General features: G+C 35.0%; 1 protein-coding gene across 1 annotated transcript; it reads left to right on the top strand.

The window, feature by feature from the left end:
• The first annotated feature begins 520 nt into the window (after positions 1-520).
• Positions 521-17,510, top strand: LOC108288649 (hyaluronidase-4-like). The gene is made up of 3 exons (XM_037731091.1): positions 521-1,441; positions 5,832-5,921; positions 17,070-17,510. The coding sequence occupies exons 1-3, from the start codon at positions 521-523 to the stop codon at positions 17,508-17,510; spliced, it is 1,452 nt and encodes a 483-aa protein (XP_037587019.1).
• Positions 17,511-22,651: the final 5,141 nt, after the last annotated feature.

Genomic DNA, 22,651 nt, shown 5'->3' on the forward strand with positions numbered 1-22,651 from the left:
TGCATGTAAAGTATTACTTGCTGTTAGTACAGTTCTTTTTGTTCTGTGTAATATTTGTTAAAATCCCAATATATGTTAATTTTTAAGTGGGCGTGTTCGTGGAGTCGTGATTAAGAAGATATGACAATCCATTCAGACTTTCTTTTCTATTTCCTCTTATAGCCAGTAAAGGCTTGTCAGTACAAGGATTGGGTTAGTATATTCAGAATCATAGGAAATTAAAACCAGAATGGCTGGCAGGTAGAGTTTGCATAGCTGATGAATGTGTGAAACTTTTTATAGTTTTCATTCACTAAATTTTTTTTTCACATTTCAAGTAAAACAAAAAAGGCTCACTTATCCTCCCTTGTTCAGATGAAACTATACATTGGCCTAGATATTAATAAACCTCGAAGATATTTTATAATATTTGGTCTATTCATTGTATACCACAAAACTTAAGGGACATTTGAATTCATTATGTATGATATTTTGCTTATTATTTTTAAGGAGACTGCTGTAATGCTGAAAACCTCAAGTCATGTGTAATCCATGGGTGGCATGGTTAGGAGTGCTGCCACTCCTTATGCTATTAACTCAGGCAGCCCTCAAACCAGCAATACCTCCAGTGATCAAGAACCAGCCTTTCAACATTTTCTGGGCAGCCCCAACAATGTATTGTATGCCTTTCTTCAATGTGGATATAAATCTTCAAGTATTTAACATTATATCGAATCCTTTAGAGACTCAAAGTGGCTCAAAAATTGCCATATTTTATCCAAATGAATTAGGATATTACCCTTACTTCTCTCAAGATGGAAAATCCTTTAATGGAGGAATACCGCAGAACGTGAGCCTTTCTGAACACCTTAGGAAAACTGCTGATGACATTGGAGAAGCTATCCCTTGGTGGAGATCAGAAGGACTTGTTGTTATTGACTGGGAAAGTTGGAAACCCCAATGGGATAGAAATCGGGGCAGCAGAATCGTATATAAAAACCACTCTTTAGCCTTCACTAGAAACCACCATCCTTATTGGTCAGAAATGAAAGTGGAAACAGTTGCCCAAGAGGAATTTGAAAATGCTGGAAGGAATTTCATGAACATTACTCTCACACTGGCTTTAGAAATGAGACCAAAATGTTTATGGGGCTTTTATCTCTATCCAGACTGCTACAATTATGATTACAGAATAAATCCAGAGATGTACACAGGTAACTGTCCAAATGATGAAATTCTCCGCAATGACCAACTCCTGTGGCTGTGGGAAAAAAGCGCAGCACTTTATCCTTCAATATATTTGGATAAAATATTGAAGTCAAGTGTAAATGCTTTGAAATTTGTTCATTATCGAGTTAGAGAAGCCATGAGGATTGCGGAAATGGCTAGACATAATTATGTTTTGCCAGTTTTTATTTTTTCCAGACCATTTTATTTGCATAGTACTGAAGCTCTGTCACAGGTAAGGAAAAGCACAGTCACTCACATTTTTAAAAAATGGAAATTTGGTAGAATAACTATATAAAGCCTATACATAAATGTTTTAGGATGCTTATTTCCCTTAGCAATACAATGCTATTAAACATGTATATTTCCTCAAATGTCAACTCAATTCTGAAAAATGTCCCTGGCAATTAGATGTGCACTTAACACTTTTGGATAATGATTCTTACTGGGTTAGCATTCACAGGAGTTTCCTACAGATGTTAAGCTTAAGATTTAAATAATGTGATAGATAGATTAATTTTAGCCAGAGAGAAATTTTAGAACTAACTTCTTAATATGAAAGGGTAGCAGCAATTTTCCAAATCAAAAACATACAACGTAGAGCTTGGGGTAAATTATTAAGCAACTACATTTCTCATTATATTGCATTTGTATGTTTTAATTAGTTAGGCTAACCAAAAAAAATTACACAGACCTTCTTGATGTTGTCTTTAAGAGTCTACAATGCAATCTAGTGGTTATTGTCAAGGTATTAAAACTGGTTTATATAAGGAGAAAGATACTATCTTTAGACTGATCACAAAGCTGGAAGCCTACAGATGTGTGGATGAGCTTGTTTAGAAAATAATAAGTTTACAGACATGGCAAGTGTTCGAACTTTAACTAAATTGTCACATAGGACATTATTGTAAGAATTCAATCATTGGATGGGTGGCTAGATAAGAAAACTCTCAAATCTCCATCTATACCTGAGAGCCAACCATTTTTTATGCCAGTACCCAACACAGAAGCAAAGCTGTTGTATAGACAATACACAGCTCACTTAGACCACTTAGGTTTGAGATAAGGCCATTTAAAAGCAGTGGCAATTTTTCCTCAAATATTTCAGAATAAAATCCATGAATCCAAATATTATTAATTAGACTTGACACATTCATCTTTGCAGGATTACTCAGTATTATTCAGAATGGGCTGTTCATTGAATAAGTTTAGAAGGAAAAGAACTACAGCATTAAGGCAAAACTTTGGAAGAATCTCATGGGTACTTAATCCATCTCCCACCCAAATACAAACCCTTTCTTACCTGGCCTCTGCTTTAACACTTTTTGATGGGGCAGTTTGTATGGTTAGAAGGGAAACTGCCATCTGGGGGAAATATTAATTCCTAGAAAGTTTTTGAGTATATTTAATCTACTTTGCTCTTAATGACTTCATACTGTTAGTTCTAATTCTGATGCAACTTAGAATACATCAAATCCTTCTTTCAAAAGCTAGTTGTCCAGGTATTTTAGGACATCAGTCATGCCTACCAAAGTCTTCTCGCTAAGATATTCCTCAAGTGATGCCAGCTTTCTCAAATCATGTCACTTTCTTAAATCCTTTTCAGAAAAAAACTTGAGTTATATTTATTCATTCAGAAATTCTTGAGTGCCTACGTTGTATCAGGAATAACATGTTATTAGTAATAACAGTAGAAAATAATAATAATTCATGCAGTCAAAGAGTTCACCTTGAGAGAAAATGGAAGAATGAGATGAGCCACATTTTCACAAAAGCCTTGTGCATAGCTTTCCTATTTTTGGTGCTATTAGACTTTTAAATCTTTTTAATTTTTAATTTTTGTGGGTACATTAGACTTTTGAAATAAATTATAGGCTAAGTATCACCTCTGATCTTTACTTTAGAAATTAATAGGCTGCATTCTCTATTCACCAAAATATATAGAATTACCTGAGCATTATATTGAATTGTTTTAATGCTTTCCTATTGCCTTCCATTTATCACATATCAAAAAACAGTATGGGTTTTTCTCACTTTTTGTCTAAATTACATAACTTTCCAATGCATTTTTTTTTAAACTAGTTCTGGGTTGGTATTTTCTTTTAGGAGTGTCTCAATTTAAACAAGAGACTACATTTAGGTTTAAGGAATGTGATACTAGTCAGTATAATGGAAGAATGATTTCCTTTCTTGTATTACTTAGACAAATTGCAGAACATAAGCAGTAGTATTGCTGAAACCTTCCTGTAATGCAGGAAAGTTTACAGTGGCGTGACAATTTACTCATTGCAGTCTGTGAGCACTGCACCTTTGCACTGGATCTCTGACTCTCCATAACTTGTAGGGGAGAAAAGAATGCAGATTGCTCCATCAGTCATCCCCTTTGTCTCCCATGTCTCCCTATTTCCTACTTCTTTGCTTTCAGCCTATATTCATTAGCATAACCGCCTCAGTTTCTTATCTTGGTGAATTGTAATCTACTTAGTCACCTAATTTGAAAGTGACTTGGCTGACTCCCTTCTCCTCTGTCCATTATCCAATAGGTAACTAAAATTCACCCATCTTTATTTCTAAAAAACTCTTCAATCTGGCCCCTCTGCTTTACAAGGACTGACATTGCCTTTGTTGAGGCATCATCATTTCTTACTGAACAATTTCTATCACCTCCTAATTAGTGTTCCTGCCTGTACTGTCTTGATCTTCCCCTCCAAGGCATTCTTTACATGCCAAAAGAAAAAAAAAATCAAAGTTGCAAGGTTGTGTCTTCTAGGACTAAATATTTAACATTTAATGAATGAATTAATTAAATTAAATTAATTAATTTATTTGTGATAGAATCTTGCCCCGTTGCCCAGCCTGGAATTCAGAGGCAGAATCTTAGCTCACTGCAATCTCTAGCTCCTGGTTTCAAGCAACTCTCCTGTCTTAGCCTCCCAAGTAGTTGGGATTACATGCAGACACTACCAAGCCTAACTACTTTGGTATTTTTAGTAGAGATGGGGTTTCACCATCTTGGCCAGGCTGGTCTTGAACTCCTCATCTCAAGTAATCTGTCCGCCTTGGCCTCGCAAAGTGGTAAGATTACAGGCGTGAGCCACTGTGCCTGGGCAGTTGTCTTAACACTTTAAAAAGCATTTTTTTTCTTTGTATTTGGATTCTGTTTATACATAGGAATTCATGTGCTTTTACTTCCCAAATTCTGTGTGCTTTACCACAAGGAAGTACTGGGAGTTCTCTGGATGGACCGTGATTCTGTCTGAATCTGAGTCTCTGCTCTTATTCTTCTTGTGGACATAAAACTCTGCTCTCTGTAGACGTCTTGTGAATTCATACTCATTCTCAAAGACCCATCTGAAATTTAACCTGTTCAAGGAAGCCTTCCCAGACTTTTCCAAGTAGTATGGAACACTTCTAATTTATATATGCCTTGTGAATGCTACTAATATAAAAATTATATTATTATATTATAGTCACTTGTTTATATGTCTGCCTCAACCATTAGACTAAAAAGCACTCCTTCAAGATCAGGAAGTGAAATCTATTTCATTTTTATATTCTCAGTGTTTAGAATATTATCTAGAACATGATAAACATTTATCAAATAAATATAAAAATCCAAGGCAGTATCACCTTTTCCAATTTTGTTTTATTTTTTTATGATAGCTTTATTTAAAAGAAATACTTTTTTCTGTGTATTAAAATTTTTATTTTGAGATATACAATTTTAGTATGTATTTATCATGTACAACATAATGTTTTGAAGTACACATACCTTATTGAATGGTTAAATCTAGCTAATTAACAAATTCATGACCTCACATTGTTATCATTCTTTCGTGGAAAGGACACTTAATATCCATGCTCTTAGCATTTTCCAAGAATACGATATATTGTCTTTACCTATAGACACCATGCTATATAATAGATCTCTTGAACTTCTTCCGCCTAACTGTAATTATGTACCCTTTAACCAACGTCTCCTCAATCTTCTCTCCCTCCTAACCACCCCAACCTCTGATAATCACCATTCTACTCTCTACTTCCATGAGATCAACTTTCTTTCCTTCCTTCCTTCCTTCCTTCCTTCCTTCCTTCCTTCCTTCCTTCCTTCCTTCCTTCCCTCCCTCCCTCCTTCCTTCCTTCTTTCTTTCTTTCTTTTTCTTTTTGAGATGAAGTCTCACTCTGTCATCCACATTGGAAGGCAGTGGTACAATCTTGGCTCACTGCAAACTCCGCCTCCTGGGTTCAAGAGATTCTCCTGAATTAGCCTCCCCAGTAGCCGGAACTACAGGCATCTGCCACCACGCCCACTAATTTTTTTGTTTTTAGTAGAGATGGGGGTTTCACCATATTGGCCAGGTTGGTCTTGAACTCCTGACCTTGTGATCCACCTGCTTTGGCCTCCCAAAGTGACGAGATTATAGATGTGAGCCACCATGCCTGGCTGAGATCAACTTTTTAAGATTCTATATGAGTGAGATCATGCAGTGTTTACCTTTTGTTTTAGAAACAAAGATATCATTATTAATGTGTTCCTTACCGCATTTGAGGAGTTGTGTCTTATTATTGCATTATTAGTGACAAAATTTGACTTGGAAACTACTTCTGATTCTTCTCTTTCCTAGGAGGACTTAGTGCATACAATTGGCGAAAGTGCTGCATTGGGGGCAGCAGGAGTAATATTGTGGGGAGGATATGAATATTCTGCTTCAAAGGTAAGCAATGATTTTTCTGGCAGCATCTTGAATATACTTTAGAGATTGGTTAAAAAAAAGTTTTTTTTTTTTTTTCCACATCAGAGCCAAATGGTTACTGATTATCTGCTTACTTGACCTTAGTGAAATTGAAAACGTACAGGGTCTAACAGTGAGCACCTACTCTATACCAGCCATTGTGGTTAGTAGAAGGATAGAAAGAGTACAGTCATTCTAATCAGATGGCCAAGTGAGAAACTGATATTTATTGCCTAAGGGTGTAATTTTGAGCATGTTAATTTACATTTCTTAGTCTCAGCTTCTCCATCTAAAAAACCAGACTAAAATAAAACCTCCTCTGCAGGATTTTGGTAGATTAAATGGCATAATACATATGTGACAAAGAAAAAAATAACAAATTTAAAAAATGAATAATTATTTCATTTGCACTAAGGAGGGCAGATTCTCCAAAAATGATAAATTATTCTTTTTTATTTTTGTTTTTTGTTTTTTGAGGCAGAGTCTCATTCTGTCACCCAGGCTGGAGTGCTGTGGCATGATCTCGGCTCATTGCAACCTCCGCCTCTCAGGTACAAGTTATAATCGTGACTCAGCTTCCTGACTAGCTGGGATTACAGGCTTGTTTCACCATGCCTGGCTTATTTTTTTTGTATTTTTAGTAGAGACAGGGTTTTGTTTTGCTGGCCAGGCTTGTCTCAAACTCCTGGCCTCAAGCTATCCACCTGCTTTGGCTTCCTAAAGTGCTGGGATTACAGGTGTGAGCCACTGTACCTGGCCCAAAAATGATGGTTTACTTTGCTAATTACCTATTATAGAAATGCATGTGGGAAAAAAATCTATTTGTATATAAAGATTTATTAACACTCTACTCTTTCTTTTGTTATAAGAACACGTAATACATAATATGAAATCTTCCCTCTTAACAAATTTTGGAATGCTTAATACATTATTAACTATAGATACTATGTTGTATAGGACCTCTCGAATTTATTTACCTAGTATAGCAGAAACTTTACAACTTTTAGATAACAACTTCCCATTTCTCCCACCCTCAGCCCCTGACAACTACTACTGTATTCTCTGCTGCTATGAGTTTGACTATTTTTGATCCCTTGTAAGTAGAATCATGCAGCACTTGTCCTTCTGTGACTGCCTTAGTTCACAAAGAATAATGTCCTCCAGGTTCATCTGGTTGTCACAAATGACAGTATTTCCTTATTTTTAAAAGCTAATATTTCATTGTATGTATATACTGAATTATCTTCATTTATCTGTCAACAGGTACTTGGATTGTTTTCATTTCTTGGCTATTGTTTATAGTGCTGCAAAATACACGGGAATGCAGACCTCTCTTTGAGATTTTGATTTCACTTATTTTATATACCCAGAAGTATATATGCCTATATGCGGAATCATATAGTAGTTATATTTAGAATTTTTTGAGGAACTTCCATACTGTTTTCCATAGCTGTTGTACCTTTTAACATTCCCATCGGCAGGGTACAGGGTTCTCATTTCTCTACAACTTCAACACTGGTTATCTTATTTTTTTAAATAACAGCCATCCTAACAGGTGTGAGGTGATAGCTCATTGTTTTGATTTACATTTTCCCGATAATTAATGATTTTGAGCTTCTTTTCATATATCTGTTACCTCTTTGTATGTCTTCTTTGGAGAAATGTTTGTTCAAGTCCTTTGCTTAATTTTTGATTGTGTTATTTGGATTTTTCACTGAGTTGTAGAAGTTCCTTATATATTTTGGATATTGACCTCTTATCAGATATATGGTTTGAAAATATTTCTACTGTTCCACAGATTGTCTCTTCACACTGATGTTTCTTTTGCTGTGTAAAAGCTTTTTAGTTTGATGCATCCCATTTGTCCATTTTTGTTTTTGTCGCCTGTTCTTTCGGTGTCATGTCCAAGAAATAATTGCCAACACGAATGTCAAGAGGCTTTCCCCCTGTGTTTTCTTCTAGGAGTTTTACAGTTTTAGGTCTAACATTAAGTAAGTCTTTAGTCCATTTTGAATTGACTTTTGTGTGTGGTGTAAGATAAGGGTCCAATTTCACTTTTGGGCTTATGGATATCCAGTTTTCTCAACCCCGTTTGTTGAAGAGACTATCCTTTCTCTACTGTGTTCTTGGCACTGTTGTCAAAGATCAGTTGATCATATATGCGTTGGTTTACTTCCGGACTCTATTCTGTTCCTGTGACTTGTATGTCTTCTTTTACGCCAGTAACATAATGTTGTAATTATTGTAGAGTTGTAATGTATTTTTAAACTGGGAAATGTGAAGCCTCCAGCTTTGTTCTTCTTTCTCAAGATTACTTTGGCTACACTGGGCCTTTTGTGGTTCTATATAAAGTTTAGTTTTTTGTTTTCTATTTCTGCAAAAAATGCCATTATGATTTTGAAGAAGAAAGCATCAAATTTGCAGATCATTTTGGGTAATCGACATTTTAACAATATTAAGTTCTTTTATCCATAAACATAGGTTGTCTTTTATTTATGTCTCCTTTAATTTCTTTTATCAATATTACATAGTTTTTGAGTACAAGTCTTTCACTTTTTTGTTTAAGTTTATTCCTAAGTATTTTATTATTTTAAATGGTATTGTAAATAGAATTGTTTTCTGTTTCCTTTTCAGGTGATTCACTAATTAGTGTATAGAAATTCAGCTAATTTTTATGTTGACTTTGTAACTTGCACTCTTATAATTTCTTTCTTTATTACTTGTGACATTTTTGTGGGGTCTTTAGAATTTTCTACCTATAGAATTATGTCACCTGCAACAAGGCTAATTTTAAATTTAGTTTCATTTTTATTTCTTGCCTAACTGCTCTCGCTAGGACTTCTAGTACTATGTTGAGTAGAAGTGGTCAGAGTTGGCTGGATGAGATAGCTCATGCCTATAATCCCAGCACTTTGGGAAACTGAGGCAGGAGGATTGCTTGAGGCCAGGAGTACAAACCCAGCCTGGGCAACATAGTGAGATCCAGTCTCTACAAAAAGTGAAAAAGAAAGCCAGGTGTGGTGGTGTGTACCTGTGGTCCTAGCTTCTCAGGAGGCTAAGGCAGGGGGATGATTTGAACCCAGGAGTTCAAAGCTGTAGTGAGCTATGATTATGCTAGTGCACTTCAGCCTGGGTGACAGAGTGAGACTCCATCTCTTAAAGAAAATTAATTAAATTAAAATGAATGAAAGAGAAATGATTAGAGGGAGTATCCTTGAGTTATTTCTGATCTCAGAGAAAAAGCTTTCAACTTTTCATCATTGATTATGAAGTTAGCTATGGTCTTGTCATATGTAGCCTTTATATGTTGTGGTACATTCTTTCTACATCTATTGTTTTAAGAGTTTTTACTATGAAGGGGTGTTAATTTTTTTAAATGCTTTTTCTGCAGCTAGTAAGATGATCATATGATTTTTATTTTTCATTTTGTTTGTGTAGTATATCACATTTATTAATATATGTGTGTGTTGAATCATCCTTGCATCCCAGGGACAAATCCTGTTGGATCATGGTGTATGATACTTTTAATGTGCTGTTGAATTAGGTTTGCTAGTATTTTGTAGAGGATTTTTGCATCCAGTTTCATCAGGGATATTGGCCTGTAATTTTCTTTTCTTATAGCATCTTTGCCTTGCTTTGGCATCAGGGTAATGCTGGCATCATAAAGTGAGTTTGAAAACGTTTCCTTTTCATCCATTTTTTTGAAGAGTTGGAAAAAGATTAGCATTAATTTTTTAAAAATGTTTGTCAGAATTCACTGGTGAAGCTTTCAGGTCTGGGGCTCTTCTCGTAGCAAGGTTTTTGATTAACGATTCAGTGTCCATATTCATTATTGGTCTATTCAGATATTCTATTTTTTCATTTTTAGTTCTGGAGTTGTATATATATATATCTAAGAATATATAAATTTCTTCTAGGTTATCCCAAGTTACCTAGATAGTATACACAAAATTACTCTATCACTTTTCACAAAATAACTGTACTACTTTTCTACAACTGCATTTGAGCATGTTCACCCACCCCACTGCCTAAGTGAAAATTCTGCGACCGCAGCTCTTCTTCACTTCCAGGTTTTAACAAACACTCTCATTTTCAGGAATTACAATGTTCAGTCTTATAAAATACAAAAACAGCAATCTCTTTTCATACAGTGTGACACAAATTAGAATGTCAGCATTGTTAAGAGCAGCAGTCCTGTGATGAGACTGCCTGAGTTTCAATGCTCACTTTTTGTCACCTACTAGCTGTGTGACATTGATCAAGTAATTGACTTTTCAATTTCTTTATCTGTAAAATGAAGGAAATAATAGTATTTCTTATAGGACTTTTATGAGAATTACACTATTAATATATGTAAAGCATTTAAAACTGTACATGGCAGATGGCAGGTGCCACATGGTGTTGATTATTACTTCATCCTGGATCTGAGGTGTGGGGAAGAGGGGTATGGTAAGTTCTTTTGTTCAGCTAATTCAAAGATGGGTTTAGAAGGTGGGGATGAGGGTGAGAAAGGGTGGCAATATAATTTTTATGTATTTAATGACATTTTTAATTACCTTTCCTGTTGAAAGCCTTTTGATATGGCTGTCATTTAGTGACTGACTTTTTCTTACAGGAAAGACTGCTGCAATTTGGTTGCAGGAAGCCCTCCTCTCCTGACAACTCTCACCATCACCCCCTTCGCTCCTGTGTAAAACATCATTCTCTGATTTGAACAATGCAGGCTTTAGCTACCACCTTGAATCTTCCCCCTTACTTCTTCCCTTGAAGTACCACCTACATTCCCTTTCGCCTTGGTCTTTCAGGAAGGTGCATGCCTGGCTACTTCTGTAAAATCCACTTGGTTCATGAAAATGCTTCTATACCCTTGCTCGATTAAATTACATGAAGGCAGGCCACTCCCACTGCTGTCATCTCTCCTCAATGTCTTTATTCCAAGAACCTATAGCAGAGCTTTGCACATAACAATATGTGCTGAATAAATATTTGCAGAGTGAATAAATGAACATGTCAGCCTCCATGCTCCCCGTTGTTCCCATGGGTTTTAGTACAGTGCACTCTACTCCTTCAAATTCCTTTAATAGAATATTCCTTCTGCCCTGAGAATTTCTAGCCCTTTCTTTATATGTGCTGGAGATGGGCAAATGTCTCTAAGTCCTTAGTTGTCAACCACCTGTCTTCAGCTTTGGGTTTCAGGTGAAATCTCTCTTTCTTTCTCTCTCTCTCTATATATATGATAAATGTAGATATAAAAATATATGATATATATTATGTATTTAGATTTTCATAAATTATATGTAAAGTTCCCGTCTTTTTTTGCCACATTACATATAAATGGTTTAACAGGTTTTCCCTAATTGAAGCATGTATTTGGGATGGCCTGATTAAATCCAGGCTGTCAATACACAAAATTCTCTTTTAGGTTCCTGATGTAAATCTTTAAAGACAGATGATCTTTCCTAAGGGCAGCTGAAATAGCCGTGTAATTACATCCAAAAGACTGACAAATCCAACTCTAGAAGCAATAATTAAGATTGATATAATCAAAACTTTCATAGTAAAATAGAAGAGGAGGTTTTCACATGTAACTGAACTTCCTAATGACCCCCTTGAAATATTTCTATTATTGAGTTTCCCCAAAGTTTCATACTAATGGCAGCTGCTGCATATCTTTTGTTTCAATATTTTCCTGTCTTCCCTTCTACATACATAGGGATCCTCCCTACAGTTCTGCTACATGTCCCTCGTTTTTTAATTAAATTTTTCATTTTGAGATAAATGTAGATTCACATACAGTTGTAAGAAATGATACAAAAGATCCTCTGTACTCTTTACCCAGTTTTCCCCAAACGTAACGTCTTGGAAAACTGCAGTTAAAGATCACAATCATGATACTAACCTTGACACATCACGATACAGAACAGTTTTATCACCCCAAGAATCCCTCATGCTGCCCTTTTATAACACTCACTTTCCTCCCACCCAACCCCCTTTCAATACCTGTAACCATCAATCTACTTTCCATTTCTATAATTTTATCACTTCAAGAATGTTGTATAAATGAATCATATAGTATGTCACTCTGGAGGTTTTTGTTGTTGTTGTTGTTGTTGTTTTACCCGTCATAATTTAATGGAGCTATTCCCTTTCTAAACAGTAAAATTTCTTATGTCAAAATTTGCACATATACACATTATCTTTATTATTCAGTGATGTCTGGGAAAACTCGAGATACATAAATGTCTTCTGCTTCATGTAGCTGACCATGTGAAAATAAACTTTATTATAAACCAACATCTGCTATATGGAATATTCCACTTTGGATTTTCACCTTAATGCTCATATCAGAAACCACTGATGATTCCCTCTACTCACAGTTTCTTAATATGTAAAGTTGCAGGCTGTGGGTTTCTGCTGCTATGGAGAATAAATGTTTATTTCTTTTAGGTATCTTCTAGGATTCCACAAAGTAACATTTGTTTTTCTTTGTACCACCATATAACCTATTTTTAAAGTAAAACAATCACAACTTTGTCCTCCAAATTTGATTTTTAGATGATGGCATGGTAGTGAGATGGAGAGACAATGGTTTATAAAGAATCTGACTTTGCCCAAAGAGAGATCTGGCCTTTGTCCATGGCTTCTTGGTGGTAATCTTGGGGTATCTTTGTTTAGGGTGGATATAGTCACACCTAATAGTTTCTAATAGTTTTATGATGAGGGCTGACTATGACAGAAGAACCAACCATGTCACAAAGGGTAAAACAATGGGGTGGATGCTTTGGACCATGCATTATCAATGAGCTGGAAACTGAGTTCAACAACTTAGTCAATCAGTCAATCATGGCTCTGTAATAAAGGCACAATAAAAACTCTGGACACTGAAGCTCAGGCAAACTTCTCTGATTGCAATACTCTGTATTGCTACACATTAGTGTTGGAAGGGTACTGACTCCATGGCAGGGAACAGAGAGAGCTATGCATTTGGAATTATCCCAGACTTTCATCTATGCATTTCTTCCTTTGGCTTATTTTTATCTGTATCCTTTTACTGTAATAATACATAACCATGAGTATAATAGCTTTCAGTGAATTCTTCTAGGGAATCATTGAAATTGAAGTTGATCTAGGGAATCCTGTGCAGTTACATTGCAGCCAACGTCAGAAGTGAGGGTGATCTTGCACAGGACTGTGTACTGAGACTTTGTATTTTGGCTAACTCCTGGTTTATAGACATAAACCTCATTGTATTTATATAGATCTGAAATAACAAACATGGGGGTTGTGCACAAAAAATTTGGCATGAGATGTGTTTTGTATTGCCCACATCCCATTGTAGAAAAAAAAACAACATCATAAAATGAAGTGCTTTAAAACATCTCTTGAAAACTCAAAGATGTGTAGCTGATAGCCCAGATTTCACTGTTTCTGAAAGGTAGATGTCTCCACTATATGGAGTTTCATGCCAGTTCCTTATCCGCCCATGTAGCCATTTGAGGTTTGGGGCTAAACTTAGATTTGTCATCTACATTCATTAGTAAAACTGGCCTGTGATTTTGTTCTGTTTTTATATCAAGGTTATATTGCTTTAAAGAGAAATTAGACAACTTTTCATTTTCTTTTTTTATGCTCTGGAACAATTTTATGACTTGAAAATTATCTAATCCTTAAAAGTTGCAAATAACCAAAACACAAAAATACTTCGATTTGGAAAACTTTTTGGTGGTAGTAAGTCTTTCCTCTAATTTGATGATCCCTTTTAATTATGTTTTCTATCTCTTGATTCAAGTTTTTAAATTTAGCACCAAACTTCCAATTTAGTAGCATAAACATATATATATCATATTAACTTACAATTTAAACATTTACCTCTGAAGCTTTAACTCTATTTTTTTCTCATTCATATTTATTTTTCTTCCTTTTTTGATTAGTTAGGCTTGTCAGATATAAATGTTTGATGGTTTTCTTTCTTTGAAGACCTACTCTTTATCAATTCAGTTTTCCAATTCATAAATTTATACTTTTAACTTTTAATTTCCTTTCATGAGATTCTTTCTAAAAAATTATTTTTTTAACTTCTTGAATTGAATACTTAATTTATTACTTTATTCCTCTATGTTAAATAATCAAAGGCATATTTCAATAAAAAATGTTACTTTTGCATTTAGTATTAGTTGCTTTAAAATGTTAGAACATTTTTTCAGATCCAAAGACAGAGTAGAAGACAAACTTCCACAAAAAGGTGCATATTTCTTTAGATAAAGGTTTAAAATTAGGAGCTAATTTTAGAAATTTAGCTAGCTACAAGCTCCAGATGCACTAAAGTTCAAGAAAGTTTGCCATAATGGGTAAAATGTCACTTGCTGGGTGCTAGGAAATTGGCGACCAGCTTCTGATAATGAGATAGAGATAGTAAATGCACTGATTCAATGAAGCAGGTAGCAACTAAGGTGGAGCTTAGAAGAGTGGAAAAGTGACTGAGAGGATGCAGAGAGTTGGGGGAGCAGGAAGCATAGACTAAAGTGTAAGTGGAAAGCATGCCACTCAATACCCCATCAGCTACCAGTGTGCACTGCTGTGTAGCTGAATGGGAGTCCGGGTGAAAGTCAATGCCAAAATGCCTTGTTTCTGGTATGATAATTGGATTGCCCTGTCAAAAAAATCATTTATAACTATGCATTTAACACTGAAAAGTACTTTGGATATATTAACACATTTTAACATGTTGTATTACAGTTGTCTGTATTTTTCTAATTAATGTGAAATTGTAACAAAACAAATTTCTGTTTGGATCAAATTACTACGTGGGAGGGTATTTTAATCTGTAAAAAACTAGAATTTTATTTAATTATGGAGAGAAACATATGTACACTTACTATATTTAGAACAGATTGTGGGAGACTAGTTGGGAAGTAATCATCCAGGTGAGAGCTAATGGTGACCTGAACCAGAATGGTAGCAAGGGTTAAATTCTGGATGTATTTTGAAAGTAGATGGAAAAGGAATTGCTGATGGATTAAATGTAAGAGGAAAAAGGAGTGAAGAATGACTCCAAGCTTTTGCCCCTGAGGCTTCTGGAGAGAGGGAATTGGCTTATGCTGAGATGGGGGAGTCTGGGAAGAGGGTCAGTTGCTTAATTTGGAGTATGTTAAGTTTGAAATGCTTGTAAGATATCCAGGTAGGGATGTCAAGTAAAGATGTCAAGTAAATAGGAGGGTATAAAATCAATTCAGGGATAAGGTCTTGCAGATATACATTTGGGGTTGTATTTAAAGTAATGAGATGGGATGAGTTTATCCAGTGAAAGAGTATAGCTGTAGAAGAAAAGAGGTTTAAGAGTTAAGCTGAGGGCACTCCAATGTTAGGTAGGAAAGATGAACAGGAGCCAGTAAAGAAGACTGAGAAGGAACATCTAGTAAGGTTGGGGACAAAACAGGGATGTGCTATTCCGGAAGCTAAGTGAAGAAGGTATTTCAAGGTGGAAGGCTGCGACAGAACAGGTAATGCCCAAGTTGAAGTTGATTACATTTGCCAGTGTTCGATGCTGTCTTTGTCTGACTCCTCCCAACCTTTTTCTTTCTTGGTTGCTCTTTCTTCCTTCCTCTTTTTCCTTCCCAGCCCCCTTTGCCCCTTCCTTCTTTCCTTTACTTCAATTGTTTGCCTGTTTTATTTTATTGTGTCTTTCCTAGAAGTCTCCTCAGATGCCTCAGACAAGGAGTCTTGTCTTGGCTAAAAACAGCATGTGTTTCTAAATATAGAAGGAGGCCGCCCCAGGTTGAATGTTCCTGTAACAAATAATGTTGCTTACATGATCTTCAGAATTTGCTATTGCCAAAGTGCTGGCCTTGTTAAACTACCTGTCAATTAAGAGCTTTATTCTGCCTTGTGACTTTCAATTTGAATCTCCCAAATCTTTACCAGTTGTATTCACAGTTCTGTGGCCTCCTCTCACTGAGAAAATATCCCATTGTTCTAAACTTAATTGGTTTTAAATTATGCATTAGTTTTAATATTGATAAAATAATTAAATGCTACTAGAAAGCTCAATTTATGTTACTTATTAATCTACTAGAATTTTTCCATGGTCCTACCTGTATGGATCAAGGCAAGCATTTATCAAGATTCCAGCCAGGCTCTTCTGGGTTAGCTGATAACATCATTTCAGTTATGCTTGCCCATCCTAGCTGCATAGTGTGATCATTAATCTGTAGAAATGTGTCCTAGAGTTAAAGCCAATGCTATGTACACATTAGTGAAATACCCAATGGTAGACTTTTGGGAAGACATTCTTACCTACTATCATTGGACTGTATATGCAATGTAAAAGTAACACTAGCATTTGATTGTAAATAATAATCCTTTATATTCTACCTCCCAAAAACTGACTGATGGATAAGCAAAGTATGTTATATTTCTGAAATACTAAACAGCAACTAAAATGAAAAAATGCTACATGTATCATCATAAAAAAATGGAAAATGTTAAGTTCTAAAAACAAATTGCAAAAATATCCTACATGATATATATTTAAGTACATGTTTAAAAAGCACAAAATAATACTACCTATAGTTCATAATCACACACACACACACACACACACACACACACACACACACACAACCCTCTAGTAAAGTTATAAAAACGTAAGTGAGAAGACTACTCACTAACTTTAGGAGAACTGTTACCTCTTCAGAGGTACAAAGAATAATAGGATGACTTGGTAGGTTTTGAAAAATCTGGCTAATGTTAAAATATATTGAGTAACAGCACTGAAAATGTTTCACAACTAAAGTTAAATTTTAACAAATCATCCCCATATTACTGACATCTTATAAAAATATTACTACAAATGTATCTTTACATTAGGGAACAGTCTCTACTGGGACACTGTGGGATCATCTTCCCTTGGAAATGGTATGAATTTGGTTGGGTCATAGTTTTCCCAATTAAAGGCACAGATCATTACTCATGTGACCCTATGGAGGCTTAGTCCTTCATTTAAATAACTAAGCCACAGAAATGCTGTTTTTCCTCCGCCTTACCAAATACAAAACTTCAGGCGTTAATACTACCTGGATAATGGAATCACAGTTTGAGAGTGCTTTAAGTGGATTTCTGTTTTTCCTACAGGAGAACTGCTTATCTGTGCAACAATCTATCCAAGGGCCTTTGGGCCATTATGCTGTGAATGTGACATCTGCAGCTAAGTTCTGTAGTCAGAGTCTATGTAACAGTCATGGAAGGTGTATTCGAAAAACACCTGAGTCCTCCTTCTATCTGCATATGCCTGAAAGCAGTGGTAAGAAATATGTTCTAAATAAGAGCTTCAGATTCGTCATTTCTAAAAACAGTAAGGAGAAGACAATAACAGACATGAAGAATGGATTTGTGTGTCACTGCTATTACGGCTGGCATGGACCATCTTGTCAGGATCACTCTTCAGATCTCTTAAGAGAGATGAATAAGGCTCCTAATATTAACTTCGATTTGTTAGTTTTTGTCAGTATGGCTTTTTCTGTGATTCTGCTAAAAGTTTTTTTAGCACTTACTACAATGCCAATTTTTCCCTGAACTACTGAACAGTAGCAAATGTTGATTTTTTTTTCAACTTCAAGCCTCTCCCAAAATCTGTATTTGCTTTAAAGTAAAAAAAATAAAAAATAAAAAAGATAGTCATTGATGTCATTCATTGATATAGCAATTATTTATTGGGCGTTTACCTTATGCAAGGAAATAGGGAAAAGAAAGTGAATATACCTGCTCTCAGGGAGCTTAAATTCTTGTGGGAAAATAAACAATGATAAGTAAGCAATAAACAAGCCTGGGCAACATAGCAAGACCCCATCTCTACAAAAAGTGTAAAAAAAATAGCTGAGTGTGGTGGTGTGGACTATAGTTCCAGCTACTTGGCAGACTGAAGTGGAAGGATCATTGAGCTCAGAGATCAAAGCTGCAGAAGCTATGGTTGTGTGACTGCACTCTAGACTGAGTGACAAAGTGAGACCCTGTCTTAAAAAAATATTTTTAAAAATCCAATAAACCAAGAAGCACACACATATTTGGTGGTCATAAGTGCTCTGGAGAATAATAAGGATGGGGTAAAAGGATTAGGGAGTGTGAGAGAATACTGGAAATATTACACAAGGCAGTCAAAGCCTCTCTGATGAGATGTCCTGAAGGCAGGAGCAGGTCACAAATATAACCAAGGAAATGCATTCTTGGAATAGGGAATAGCAAATGCAAAAGTAAATTTGCTCCAGTAACTGGGGATCCCTAAATATTATAAGTGATCCCAGGATGCCAAGTTATCAGAGTGAAAGTGAATCTATACTGAATACTGTGGGGTTCAACTTTACCCAGTATCACCAGCGCCCTTGGAAATTCATATAGCAATCATCACTATCAGAAGATAAATTGTATTAGGCTCCCATAAAATATAATTTATATGATACATTCTTTTATGTGATATTTGTTGGTCTGTATCTAAATAGTTCGTCAGCTTTCAGTGCATGCAATTCATGTGGTCACTTAATCTGATCTAGTTGAAATCCAGATAAGCTTCTATCATAAAGACTCAAAAGATATTATAATGTCCCCAATGCTATTTCTCCCCTTAGTTTAGGGAAGATACTTCCCAGTCTGATGCTTTCCAAATATTGGACATCTACACATATTGCATGCTGGCATACATAGAGAGCTTTGATAGACAGATCACACTCAAACTCCTATTTTGATTCATTTGCTTGTGCATTCATTCATTATTCATTCATTCATTTTTGGGGAGAAGTAAAAGTTAAAAGGGGCAGTGATATATAGTAAACTAAATTGTGGGCTATTTGATAAGTTTTCCTATTTTATTCGTGTCCTGCTGCAGCAAGGCTGTACTTTGAGTTAGTAGATTCTTGTGTCCAAGCATGACATGTTTTTACAATGAGTAAAGTTGGTATTAAGATTCAATAAGTGAAAAGAAATGGCTCCTTTTGTCCTTATAGTGATGATAATTTTTCAACAATTATTATGTCATGGTTTTGATATTCAATGAACTCCAATAAAGGAAACAATATTAATAATATTATTACCATCTTGAAGATGGAGAAAAGAAGAAGAGAATAAGAGGCACAGCCAATTTTGTCCAACAAGCAATGAATACCTCAAAGATAGATAGGATACATATCAGGCCATTGTTTAACCTTACAGTGCCTTCAAAATAATCAGGACATAATAAGATTCAAGGTAGATGAAAGAAAAAGAGAAAATATACATAAATACATAGAAAAAATTAGGAAATGCTGCAATTCTATTAACCACAGATAATCATTTAACTTTTTCTAAATAAGAAGATTATTGAATTTTATTTCACTTAATTTTAAAAGCAAGTAAAATAAACTAAAACCAAAGAAACTGCCACACGTGTAGTAACGGAATCTTCAAAGTTTTAATTTGTAAAAAAAAAAAAACTCTTTTCAAGTTAAAAACAGATCATGAAAAGCATTCAGGTTTTTTTGTAATTTATTTTAACTTGTGTAATTTTGGACTTCCAGACTATAATACTTTGTCAACTGTCTCATAAAAATGAGTATAATCAATTATGTCTTATGCTAAGATAAACTTTTTTTCTAAAATAAGAAATCAAAATTTAAACTCTTCCTATGCCTATGACAATTTTCCAAGAGAAATTAGTAAAAGGTACACCTGTAAGCAAAATATCTTATAAATACCACAAATCATTTTAGCAAATAAAATCTACCTTCTGATGGATAGTACCTGTTAGAAACCCAAAGAGGGCTTATTTCTGTCCTGAATTACTTGAAAAATGACAATTTTGTCTACTCTTTAGGGCAGTATTGTTTCCTACCTCCCATTATTGTTTTAAAAAAAACGGCACAACACTCTTCACCTAGACATAAACTTTTTCATGGGACACTTATTTTTCCCAGTCTTATACGACCACATCATTTTTTGAATCAGAAGGGACGTATGTCTTCATTTCAGAAGCAGTATGTTATAATCAGTTTTTCCGGTCTTTAGCAGATTTATGTCATGACTATTTTTATATTGGAGACGTTCTTTACAAAGTCTTCTGACTTTACCTTCTAATTTAGATTCTCATTTTTGGCTCAATATAATTTGCTGTTGATTTTTTTCAAATAGTTTGATCATTTTCACTGTTTAGCCATAAAATTACTATTAGATAGATCTTGGCTCCTCTACATCTGTACCCCTATGTTGCTTTCCTCTCACATTTCTAAGTTTTTGTTTGTCATGGATTCTGGATATTAGTCCTTTGTCAGAGGTATGGATTGTGAGGGTTGTCTCCCACTCTGTGGGCTGTCTGTTTACTCTGCTGACAATTCCTTTTGCCAAGCAAAAGCTCTTTAGTTTAATTAAGCTCCACCTATTTATTTTTGTTTTTATTGCATTTGCTTTTGGGTTCTTGATCTTGAAGTCCTTGCCTAATCCAATCTCCAGAAGAATTTTTCCAATGTTATCTTCTGGAATTTTATAGTTTCACATCTTAGATTTAAGTCCTTGATCCATCTTCAGTTGATTTTTGTATAATGTGAGAGATGAGGATACAGTTTTGTTTTCTTACATGTGGCTTGCCAATAATACCAGGATCATTTGTTGAAAAGGATGTCCTTTCCCCACTTCATGTTTTTGTTTGCTTTTTCAAAGATAAGCTGGCTGTAAATATTTGGGCTTATTTCTGAGTTCTCTATTATTTTCCATTGGCCTACATGCCTACTTTTATATCAGTATTATACTGTTTTGGTGACTATGGCCTTAGAGTATAGTTTGAAATCAGGTAATGTGATGCTCCCAATTTGTTCTTTTGTTTAGTCTTGCTTTGGCTATGTGGGCTCTTCTTTGGTTCCATATGAATTTTAGTATTGTTTTTTCTAGTTCTGTGAAGAGTGATGGTGGTATTTTGATGGGAATTGCACTGAATTTGTAGATTGCTTTTGGCAGTATGTTCATTTTCATAATATTGGTTCTACCCATCCATGAGCATGAGATGTGTTTTCATTTGTTTGTGTTGTCTATAATTTCTTTCAGCAGTGTTTTGTAATTTTCCTTTTAGAGGTCTTTCATCTCTTTAGTTAGGTATATTTCTAAGCATTTTAATTTTTTTGCAGCTATCTTAAAAGGGGTTGAGTTTTTTATTTGATTCTCAGCTTGGTCGCTGTTGGTATATAGGAGAACTACTGATTTGTGTACATTAATTTTGTATCCAGAAACTTTGTTGAATTCTTTTAACAGCTCTAGGAGCTTTTTGGAGGATCCTTTAGGGTTTTCTATGTTACAGTCACCTCATCAGAAAACATTGACTTCCTCTTTACCGATTTGGATGTTATTTCTTTTTCCTGTCTGATTCTTCTGGCTAGGACTTCCAGTACTATGTTGAAGAGAAGTGGTAAGACTGGGCATCTTTGTCTTGTTTTAGTTCTAAGAGGAAATGCTTTCAACTTTTCCCCATTCGATATTATGTTTGCTATGGGTTTGTCCTAGATAGCTTTTATTACATTGAAGTATGTCCCTTGTAGGCTAATTTTGCTGAGAGTTTTAATCATAAAGGGATGATAGATTTTGTCAAATGCCTTTTCTGCATCTATTGAGATGATCATGCAATTTTTGTTTTTAATTCTGTTTGTGTGGCGCATCACATTTATTGACTTGCCTATGTTAAACTGTCCCTGCATCCCTGGTATGAAACCTACTTGATCATGGTAAATTATCTTTTTGATATGTCATTTGGTTCAGTTAACTAGCATTTTGTTAAGGATTTTTGCATCTATGTTGATTAGGAATATTGGTCTGTAGTTTGCTTTTTTGGTTATGTCCTTTCCTGATTTTGGTATTACGGTGATACTGGCTACACAGAATGATTTAGGAAGGATTCCCTCTTTCTCTATCTTGTGGAATAGTGTCAATCGGATTGGAACCAATTCTTTGAATGATAGAATTCAGCTATGAATCTGTCTGGTCCTGAACTTTTTTGTTGGTAATTTTTTGTTACCATTTCAATCTCTCTGCTTGTTATTGGTCTGTTGAGGGCATCTAATTCTTCCGATTTAAGCTAGGAGGGTGACTATTTTTCCAGGAATTTGTCCATATCCTGTAGGTATTCTAGTTTATGCATGTAAATGTGTTCATAGTAGCCTTGAAATGATCTTTTGCATTTCTGTGGTGTCAGTTGCAGTATCTCCCATTTTGTTTCTAATTGAGCTTATTTGGGTTCTCTTTTTGGTGATAATCTTACTAATGGTCTGTCAATTTTATTTATCTTCTCAAAGAAGCAGCTTTTTATTTCATTTATCTTTTGTATTTTTTTGTTTCATTTTCATTTAGTTCTTCTCTGATCTTGGTTAATTCTTTTCTTCTGTTGTGTTTCTTAAATTTATTGAGACTTGTTTCATGGCCTATCATATAGTTTGTCTTGGAGAAAATTCCATGTGCTGATGAATAGAACATATATTCTGTCATTGTTGTAATATATGTTCTGTGAATGTTTTGTAAATATCTTTTAAGTGTATTTGTTCCAAGGTATAGTTTAAATCCACTGTTTCTTTGTTGCCTTTCTTCTTGATGACCTATCTAGTGCTGTCAGTGGAGTATTGAAGTCCCCCATTATTATTATTGTGTTGCTACCTATCTAGTAGGTTTAGTAGTAATTGTTTTATAAATTTGGAGGTCTAGTGTTAGGTGCATAT

Source organism: Cebus imitator, unplaced genomic scaffold (assembly GCF_001604975.1).
Source record: "Cebus imitator isolate Cc_AM_T3 unplaced genomic scaffold, Cebus_imitator-1.0 Scaffold381, whole genome shotgun sequence".
Taxonomy (NCBI): Eukaryota; Metazoa; Chordata; class Mammalia; order Primates; family Cebidae; genus Cebus; species Cebus imitator.

Bases quoted from the DNA above. Each gene is read 5' to 3' on its own strand.
- LOC108288649 (XM_037731091.1), top strand. From the start codon at position 521: ATGTGTAATCCATGGGTGGCATGGTTAGGAGTGCTGCCACTCCTTATG. The intron at 1,442-5,831 runs GTAAGGAAAAGC...TCTCTTTCCTAG, and splicing joins GTACTGAAGCTCTGTCACAG to GAGGACTTAGTGCATACAAT. The intron at 5,922-17,069 runs GTAAGCAATGAT...TTTTTCCTACAG, and splicing joins ATGAATATTCTGCTTCAAAG to GAGAACTGCTTATCTGTGCA.